This window comes from Gossypium raimondii, chromosome 2, assembly GCF_025698545.1.
Source record: "Gossypium raimondii isolate GPD5lz chromosome 2, ASM2569854v1, whole genome shotgun sequence".
Taxonomy (NCBI): Eukaryota; Viridiplantae; Streptophyta; class Magnoliopsida; order Malvales; family Malvaceae; genus Gossypium; species Gossypium raimondii.
Genome location: NC_068566.1, coordinates 44,101,201 through 44,111,819, shown reverse-complemented (window position 1 = coordinate 44,111,819; position 10,619 = coordinate 44,101,201). Strand labels below are relative to the sequence as shown.

The 10,619-nt window shown below is 32.6% G+C and overlaps 1 protein-coding gene across 1 annotated transcript; it reads left to right on the top strand.

Moving 5' to 3' along the window:
- Window positions 1-6,857: 6,857 nt before the first annotated feature.
- LOC105789011 (probable phytol kinase 3, chloroplastic) lies at window positions 6,858-9,985 on the top strand. Its single transcript, XM_012616192.2, has 6 exons — window positions 6,858-7,211; window positions 7,782-7,849; window positions 8,343-8,474; window positions 8,711-8,826; window positions 9,439-9,553; window positions 9,655-9,985. Exons 1-6 carry the CDS (start codon window positions 7,098-7,100, stop codon window positions 9,830-9,832), a joined length of 723 nt encoding a protein of 240 aa, XP_012471646.1. The 5' UTR covers window positions 6,858-7,097; the 3' UTR covers window positions 9,833-9,985.
- The last annotated feature ends 634 nt before the right edge of the window (window positions 9,986-10,619 follow it).

The following is a 10,619-nucleotide window of genomic DNA, read 5'->3' as shown; positions in this document are numbered from 1 at the left end:
GAGGAGCCTTGGAACCCTAGCCGCATACCTTGCTGCTGTAGCCTAGCATCGCACGCCTCAGCCGCCGCTCCAAAGAAGCCACCAAGCCGTTAATCGCCTTTGCCTATCTGTTGCAGACCGAAGCCGTACACGTCAACGTACGGCTTCACACCAACACTGCACCTGCAACCAACAGAGGCAGACAGAATGCAACAAAGAATAGCAGAAGTCGACAGCAAATACTAGCAAAAACTAGGAAAAAATGAAAAACAGAAATAGCAGAGAGAAATATTTTGTTTTCCTTTCTCTTTTTTTTTATTCGGCTATATATAAAGCCATTCAAACATCTGTAATGGTCTTTTTTTTCACGATTTCAAGAAATAAAAGAACAGATCTAAGGTCATTTTTATCAGATTCGTAGTTCCTTTTGATTTTTTTTATTTTTTATAGAAAATAAAAAGGAAAATGGGTTTACCGTTTACAGGTGGTTCTCGTTCCATCGGAGTCCCCCGTTGTAGGACCCGAGTCTAGAGACCACCGAGAGCCTCCTCCTTTCGATTCTTCGGGGTTAGGAGGGCTCGACCCTCCAGGATCTTGCGAGCCACGGGCTAAAAGTGCCCTTCTGCGTATCGCCAACCGCCGCACAAGGTGGGGACAAGGCGGCGCAAGGGCGGAGCCCTAGGCCGGACTTTGTGTGGCTTTGGAGCAGAGGATGCTCTCTTCCATTTTTTTTCTTTTTTTGGTAGTTGTTTAAAATGTTTTTAGGGTGTTTTTTCTTAGTTTTAATACATAAATAAACGGCGCCGTTTTAACCCCTATGACCCGCCGCGATCCGACCCACTCCAAGGGGGATCCGTGTAATGGCCCAAATTTAAGGTTATCGGAACAATGGTTTCGGGACCACAAATCCGATAAGGAAAAATTATTTTTCTTATATTTTTATGGTCTACAATTTCACAAAATGATTTCGTAAAAATTTCGTTCGAAAATTTCGACGTTTGGGCACTCAATTTAGTCAAAAGGACTTAATTGTAAAAAGTACAAAAGTTGAGTTCTACATGTTAGAAGTGTCCAATTGTTATGAAATTTTAAATTGGAGGTCCTTATATGGTAAATAGACCATTGGTTAAGTTGGTAGACAAAAATGGACATGAGATAAGTGAAATAGGAAATTTTTAAGTTAGGGGCAATTTGGTAATCTAGTAATTAAAATGAATTAAAAGGGAAAAAGATGGCAAAAATCATCATCTTCTTCATTAGGACAAAATCAGCAAGGGGGGAAGCCATAGTTAGGGTTTTCAAGCTTCCAAGCTCCATAGTAAGTGATCCCAAGCCCCATTTTTAATGTTATTTACGTTTTTGGAGTCCCGGTAGCTTAATTTAGCTTATTCTAGCAATAATTTAACCTAGGGTTTATATTTGGAAAAATACCCATAGGTGAAAAGTGTTTATTTTGATGTTTTATGATAGAATATGAAGCTAGATATTATGTTAAACAACTTTTGCTAAGCGATTTTAAATGAAAACGAGTAAAACGACATAATCGGTAAAAATACCTAATGTTCATAAGTAAGTGTTAGAGTGAGAATTTGATGTTTCCATAGAAAGGAAAAATGTTCAGCATGTTATAAAACATAAGAATAAGAGATGAATTTTAATTTCCGAGCCTTGGGGAAAAATGTAATTATGCAAAAGTTTAGGGGCAAAATCATAATTTTGACAAAGTTAGAGTCGAGGGCTGTTTTGATGAATGTGAGTATTAAATAAGTTAAATTTGCTATTTTAGATCAAGAAGAACGAAACTCGAGGTTAGACAAAGGGAAGAATAAAGTTGAAGACTAAGTTGGTGAATTGGGCTATAATTGGTACCGAGGTAAGTTTACGGTAAATAAATATAATATTTCAATAATTATTATTAATATTGTTATTTTCCAGCAATTATGCATTTATTTTATGAATTTATTTGATGGTGATCCAAGCATGAAATGATAGAGAATTAAAATTAAAAAAAGGTCCCGTTGATACATAAGGACGGTACTGGATACGAATGCATGACATTTGGGTAATGAGGTCCCATGTAAGACCATGTCTGGGACATGGCGTTGGCACCGAGATGAGAGGTCCCCTGTAAGACCATGTCTGGGACATGGCTTTGGCATGTTATTATCAGAAGAGACCCGAGTATCCTTATTGTTCCAATGTAGCTCAACGGGCTAAATAACGAATCATGTTCAGGAAAGTTCAGTTAAAAACATAAATGGCAAGCTCAGGTAAGTTATAAGAGTTAAGAACTTATTATATTATCAATTGATGTTCAACGATGCAGCAAGAGAGGAGTAAGTTATGCACACAAGTATACTAAGTAAACAAGCAAGAGAACTAGAGTGAGATTAACTAAAGAGTAAACTAGAGATATAGTATTCGAGTTAAATATTGTTATTTATTTGCTAGTAAACTTACTAAGCTTTATGCTTACATCTTTTATTTCTCTTTCTCTTATAGTATTGCAAGGCTACTTCAAGGATCCTAAAGAAGTCGGAGATCGTCCACACTATCAACCACAGCAACTCGGTATTTTTATGTTGAACCATGTTGAGTATGGCATGTATAGGGATTTAGTTATTTTAAATGTTTGTATTTATGATCTTGCTAAAGAATGATGTGTAAGTATTTGATAATGAATGGTTGCTAAAATGGTTTAAGTATGGAAGTGTTTGTTGTTATAAAAGTCTAGGTGATAAACTATGCATGGAAATCATAAAAGGGTAAAACTTTGCAAAGAAATAGAATTCAGGCAGCAACAGTGACGTGACTTTGAAAAATCACCTAGGATAGTATAAAATGAATTATAGAGTGAATGATATATTTATTTAAATCTTGTTGAGTCTATTTTCATATAAAAATAATGGTAGAAAAAGGAATTTTATATTTTAAGATATGTGAATTTTGGTGAGACAGGGTCAGAACAGTTTTTGGTGTCCCCTGTTTTGAGTTTAGAAAATCATTAAAAATTATACAAAAATATTTATGAGTTTTAGTTTATATGTATAGATTCTTTATTGAGTATATTTTCTGTAGAAACAAGTAAGAACTGCATATGAAAATCCTACAGTGAGAAAACTTATTTTTAGTGACAAGAGGTCAGGACAGTCAGGTGGTGAAACAGGGGAGACTTTAACTAATAAACTGTACTAATTGGCTGAACCAAAAATTCTAAAAATTTTATGGTACGTAGATATATGAGTCTAGTTTTAGGAAAAATTTACGGAGTTAAATTTTGAGTCCCGTAGCTCAATTTATAATTAATTTAGTAACTACTGCGCAATTGGACAGATTGCTGTATATAGTTAAATTTATTTTCAAAACAAGTTTTTATGTTTCAAATTAGTAAGATAAGCTAAGTAATGCCTCATGCTCGACTCCGGCAACGGTCTCGGGTAAGGGGTGTTACAATCCGCGCGTTTTCTTGAAATGGGTTATTTGCGTGCGGGGTCCCTCGATTTTTGCAGCGCTTTACATTTAGTCCCTTTCTTCTTCTTTTCTTTTATTTTAATTTAGCCCTATAATTTTATAGTTGTTTCATTTCAGTCCCACGTGGGACGGTGCGCTTGAAGGCTGGGGGTATTTTCCCAATCAGTCCCTTCCTTTTGACGCGCGTTTTACTTCAGTCCTTTTCATTCTTTTTATTTTCGAATTTACCCAGTATTTTCTTTTTTTATTTCGATTTAGTCCGTGTTTTAGCACTTTTATTATTTAGCTAATTAGTTTTATCATTATTATTATTATTATTGCCATTGTTATTGTATTTATTATTATTACTTACCTTATTATTATTTTTATTTACTCATTTATTCCCTTTTAGATTTATACATACTTATATTTTTTTGGACTTTATAATTCATATATGTATGCATTTTATTAATATATATACGAACATATTTTTAAATTTTGTAAATAAATATATATACTTACATATATATTTATATATATTTAATAATTTTATAATATGTATATAGACATACATTTTCACATTTTCATAACTTTATGTATATGCACGTATATATCTTCTACATTTTTATACTTTTATTCATTTTCTTTATTTATTTAGTTATTTGCATGTTCATTATTATTTTAAAAGGTTTTAATTCTATTCATTTACTTACTTGCAATTATATGATTAATTTATCTTTTATATTTATTTATTTCATTTCATTTTTGATGATTGTTCATATTATTCATACCTCCACTATCAAATTTATTATTGCTTGGGTTACAAGTATTAGCATCGTGTTTTATTGCTATTATTTCGTGTTAGATTAATTTTATTTGATGCATAAATTACGATTTTTGAATAAGCAAAATCTCGTGTTTAGATTCGAGAAAGTTATACCCTAACTTACTGGGTTTCGATTTTCGCAATAAATCTAAATACACGAATCTTTTCAAGCTCAAGTTTTAGACGATCTCGGGCATTTAAAAAGATCGTGTCCTAACTTACTGGGCATGATTCCTTTTCTCAACCCTAGATAATTAAATATCTTTTTAAATGAGTAAATTTTCGGCATTTATTCTCGTATCGAGAATTCGATACTTTGTGTCCTAACGCATTGGATATGACATGTCGTTTTCTCGAGATGAGGATTTCTCTAATAAATTTTCGGCATTTATTCTCGTATCGGGAATTCAAGACATTATGTCCTAACTTACTGGATATGATTCTTTTTCTCGATTAACGTAAAATATGTCACTTTCCCAAAAATTTCAACATTTCAAATTAAAAGGATCGTATTTAATTTTTTTTTCAAAATTTCGACATTAAGACATTAAACAATCGATTCGGTACCAATTTTGGGCGTTGCGAGGGTGCTAACCCTTCGTCGTGCGTAACCGACTCCCGAACCTATTTTTCTCAAAATTCGCAGACATAAAATTGTTTCCAAGGTGATCCGATCACACCACAATAAAAGATCGGTAACGACTCCATTTCTATTTTCAAAATCGATACCCATTTTTTTCAAATTTCAAAAAAATAGTTTCGACAATATTTTTAATAAAATTAAAACTAATTGTTATTAAAATTAATTGTTAGTAAAATTATCAAATTATTAATTGTTAATTGTATTAAAACCAACCAATTATTAATTGTTAATTGTTAGTAAAAGTATTTTTGTAAACAAATAAATTTACATTTTTTTATCTTAAAACCAACCAATATTACATGTGCAGGATTTACAGTAATGTGTGGTTTTAGAGATTGACAAGTCAAAAATGTCTTCCAAGTCCCTTTACAAAAGAGCCCACAATGTTAGTAAGCTGAGTGGGTCTGTTTATACTTCTATTTGGAAGGCATTTCTATAAAATTAAAAATTAAAATGATAATAAAAATGTCTTCAAAGCTCCTGGACACATGGATTTATTTATATTTTAAAAATAAAACAAAAGTATTATATTTTAAAAATATATATATATATTTAATATATTTTCGGGCCGGGTTAAAAAATTTTTGCCAAATAGGCCTCATTTTTTGCCCAAGCCCATATTTCAGGCCTATATTTTTATCCGAACCCTCCCATATTTCGAGCGGATTATCGGACTGGGCCGAGCCGCCCAGCCCATGGACACCTCTAAGGGTGAGGTCACCGTCACAATCTTCATTCAATTTTTTAAACAGCCGAACCCCTTGCAAGCCAATAAAGTTACACTTTTTTAATGTTGTATTTTATTATATTTTAATTACAAAATTATCTTTTATGAATTTAAGAACGAATTTATGCTCGTATCTTAATTAGTTCGATTTTCATGTGTTTAAATTTTGTAAGATTTATTTATTTTTTAAAATATTAAAAAAATATTAAAGTTAAATGTAATATTTACAAAATTAATATACGAGTTTTACTCTAAATTTATCCTAATCTTCCCATGGGTTTTCATCGAGACATTTTGTTCGTCTACTTCTTTTATCATCTCAGCTGGTGTTTCCAAATACTGGCTCAGATACCAATTGTCACAAGGCTAGAACTTTAGTCCAGTAAACCGTGTGACTTTAGGTGATTCATTTGCTTCAAATCTAACTAAGTCAGCCTAACTATCAGAAATGAGAATTCACAAATGAATTTCTCTAATGCACCAAAATAACGCAAAGACAACTCAAAAAGATAAAGAGGTTTGAATTGAACAAAAAAAAACTACAAGAAAACAAAAACACATAAAGTGTTTGAGTTAATGCTTTCAAAAGTATTCTCTTACTTTAAATGGGGTATAAGGGATGAATTTATTACAAATGAGGGGAACACTTCTATTTATAGTTGAGCTCTCTCAGATCTAATGTACCATCCAATGGTACAGATTAAATTACATCAACAGTTGAGATTAGTGTAAAGATTTAAATTCTATATAATTTTATCCATTAGAATTTACATTAACTATGATAACTTTAGTTTTATTGAAGTGTTTCACTAGGCCATCAAAGCTTCAAGTAGATAGGCTTATTCATGGGCTATACGAATCCGACAAGTTCAAAGTTCAAATGAGTCAAATAAATCTAATTTAATCAATCAGTTTCATGTACGATCTTTGTGTATTCATCACCGATTTTGATCAACTTATTGTGACATACTAACCATCTAAGAGCAACAATCTAACTTATCATTACACTTTCCGATCATCAAACATGAAAACGTCGCAACAATTACTACAGCCTTCCTGGCCGTCATGATATTCTCTCAAAATCCGGTAATTTCCAACATTCATGCTACCGTTCCCTCCGTCCTCCGTGTCAGGGAGGAGACAGCCGACAATCACCGCTCTATTTGATCAGGTCAAAACCCTGCCAACCTCTTTACATCGTCTTCGTCACGGTACTGAAGTGAAACATTTCGTTTTCTATTTCCAAATGCTGACTCGAATACCTCAGTTCACCTTAGTAGCGCAAATGTTTGGCAGTTTTAGTTTACTAGTTATTTATTATTTTAGTATTTATGCATATCCATTTAGCAGTTTTTGAAGGTGGGAATTTTTTTAAAATAGAATAATTTTGTTTTTCAAAAATATATGCAATTTAAAAAAAAAAACACACACACACACACACATAAACAATTTTATTCGTGGCGGTTGGGAAAATGTTATATGAAAACTCTCTGGTGTCCGACTTGTTCGCCTCCGTGGTTTGCTGCGGCGTTATATTCGCGTTTCTCTTACTCTGGCAAGTAACCGCCAAATGCGGCGTAGATCAGGTAAGTTATCCACTTCGCTTTTATCGCTATAGGTTGCATCTAAGTAGAGATTTTGGCCTTTGGATTCGATTCGCCCAAACACAGTGTTATCGCCTTCATTACTTGGCCTTTTTTTTTTTCCTTTCGTTTTCTTTGATTATATAGATAGCACGGTCACGGGTCTTAAACTTAGTTTGATATAAGAAATCATTGATTTTAAATTCTAATTTGTGGAGACGATTGTGATCAAATTCAGTTATCTTTGAATCTTTGGATTTAGGATTTGTTTGAATTATCCTCTAATTAGTTACTTTTCTCATTTCCTACTGGATAGAAATGTGTTTGACTCTGGATATTTTCATCATTTCAGGCAAGAAAGATTGATTTTTATTACGGTCTGATTATGGTTTTAGTCCCTCTGTTTTCATTTGATTTTAATTTAGTATAATTTGGTTTCTTTAATTTTATAATATTGACGTGAATTAAAAAAAGAAGAAGGTAGATATGTGAATTTATTATTCGTTAGGATTGATTGGAATTTTAGGTGTTCATTTGTAAAAGTTTCATGACTTGTTTGTTCTGTTGTTTCAGAAACTGAATAGGAAGCTTGTGCATATAAGTATAGGGCTAGTTTTCATGCTTTGCTGGCCATTATTCAGGTAGTCTCCTCCTTACCAAAATGCAGGCTTTATATTGTTTGTCATGTATAGCAAAAAAGGAACACAGATAATTCGTATGATGGACAATCGAGAAACCTTATTCCTGGAGTACGATTTTTTTCTCGAACAGAACAATTTGTACACTGCACTCTGAATTGTCCTTGAATTCTTAGTAAATACCAATAACTTATAGTGAGAAAGAAAATATGGAAAGGATAATTAATCCTCTTGACACCGGAATAGAAAGGTTACCGAATGATTATAGTTAGAAGCTCCTTCATAGTGCTTCCTCCTTTGAAGAAACTCCTTAAGAACTTCAGAAAATAATGGAAAATTGACTCATTTATGATGAAAAAAATGAAGGTGAAATCTTGGTTTCTCTTCTATTGAAAATATTGTACATTGTTTTATTTGAAAATACTACACACACACACATATATATTGTATACAACAGTATTCCCCGGCAGAATAGCTAATACTTTTATCATTACAGTGCAGGGTATCGCGGAGCAATTTTAGCAGCTATCACTCCTGGTGTCAATATTATACGAATGCTTCTTATCGGTTCTGGAATTTGGAAAGATGAAGCCACTGTGAAGTCAATGAGCAGATACGGAAACTACAGGTTAGATTGAATACGGAAACTTAATGTCTATGTTACAATACCATGAATGTTTTTACTTGCTAGCAGCCAAATTAGATCCATCAAATTGTTTACGTGACGTTTTTCTTGAAAGTTGTTTGTAATTTGATCAAGTGATATGAAAACGGTATTGGGTCTTTGTTCGATCGATTATTGTTTTATCTATTTCTTTTTTAGGAGTTTCTTCTACTTGTCCTTAACGTTACTTCCTACATCAGGGAACTTCTCAAAGGACCACTCTATTATGCTATAACGGTTACTTTGGCTTGTGTGGTCTATTGGAGGACTTCACCTATTGGAATTGCTGCCTTATGCAACCTTTGTGCTGGAGATGGTAACGGTTGACTAATTCATTTGCTTTTCCCCTTTCTTCTATCCTTGTCTATTTTGAATATTTGTGGTGCTTTTTAATAAAAATGCTTGAGAATCGCATACTTTACCTTCTTTACCTTTACTGTTAATAACACTGAACATCCTTTAATTATGATCCAGGTTCTAATTGAATCCTCAAAATATTAGTATCATATTAAGTAGGTCTTCCTTCTGTCAATCTGGCCATCAGTTTGGGTGTTAAAGTTTAGTTAAGATCTAACATAGAGCATTTTTAAAACTTGTGAATCAAATTTTAAACAAGTTTGTACCTATCACATTGATAGCTTGGACTTGATGGGCAAAACAAAGTAGCTCTCCAAAATTTTAATGATATTGTCCTTTTTCTTTACTTGTTAGATCTAAGTTGCTTATGCAGTAGGTACACACATGCTTAAAATTTGAACCACGTGTTTTAAATGTGTTTCATGTCAGATGCAAGCTGGCATTAGGCTGAAGGAAAGATTTGATTGATATGATACTAATATTTTGAGGATTCATGTAGAACATTTTGAAATTCAGAGACCAACTTTGGAATTTGGATCATAATTTGAAGACCTTACTTTATCTGTTTTAGGTTTGGCCGATGTGGTGGGAAGGCGATTAGGTAGAAAGAAACTTCCTTACAATAGGAACAAGTCCATAGCTGGTAGTGTTGCAATGGCAACAGCTGGTTTTTTGTCCTCTGTTGGGTAAGTGTTGTCTTGATATTCTCTTGTCCCCTGTTTTTTCGGTTCCATGTTAAGCATCAACATGATGTAGCAGCATTAATGCCAAGCAATATTTGTAACAGGTACATGTATTACTTTTCTTACTTCGGTTATATTCAAGATGGTTGGGGGATGATCTTGCGTTTCTTGGTTGTGTCTCTTGCCTCGGCGCTGGTAGAATCTCTTCCGATTAGCACCGAGCTTGATGACAACCTCACCGTTTCATTAACCTCAATATTTATCGGCAGTCTCATTTTCTGATTCAAGAATCAGTGTAAAACTTGTTGTAAGTTATATGGAAGCATTGTTTTTTAGCTGCCAATTTACTAATAAAAATTTGTTGTAACTTAACACAACTTAAAAGTAAGGCATGAAATGATGATTCCATTGATGGCATTGAAGTTCAAGTCCAAATCTGGCGTTCGTTCTTTATGTGTTTCTAATGGCAATATTTGAGGCTTCGTTATTATCCATTAATGTCCTATTTTCGTTTCTTTAAATTCCTTTTTTAATTAACTATTCTAGTTAAAACAATGATTTTGATTTTTTTCTGAAATTAAGGTATCTATAGTAAGCAATAGTGACTAGTTCTTTTGTTGCAGGTGTTGATTAAAGGGAAAAAAAAGTAAATATTTTGATTAAGACAGTTAACTATCTTAATATGTTTTCATTTGTTTATTAAACAAACCAAATACTATTAAAATATGTCCAATTTATTTATGAATATGAATATGTTAGTTTAAAAGTCATTCAAAACTCGTTATTGTTTAATTATTATTAATAAACTTCTAATTATTCTTAAATATGTTCAATAATACTTTCATAAATATATTAATTTAATGTTTACGAATGTGTTTATTTAATTTAAATAATCGAATTATACATATATAATTTTAATTAAGCAAAAGTAAACATAATCTAAAAAAACAAATTAATTCATTTCAATAATTATATTTATGATTAATTAGACCTGTCCATGGGCCGGGCTGGGCCGGGTTCGGGCCGGGCCCACAAAAAATTTCAGCCCGTTTACTAGACCCGGCCCGAA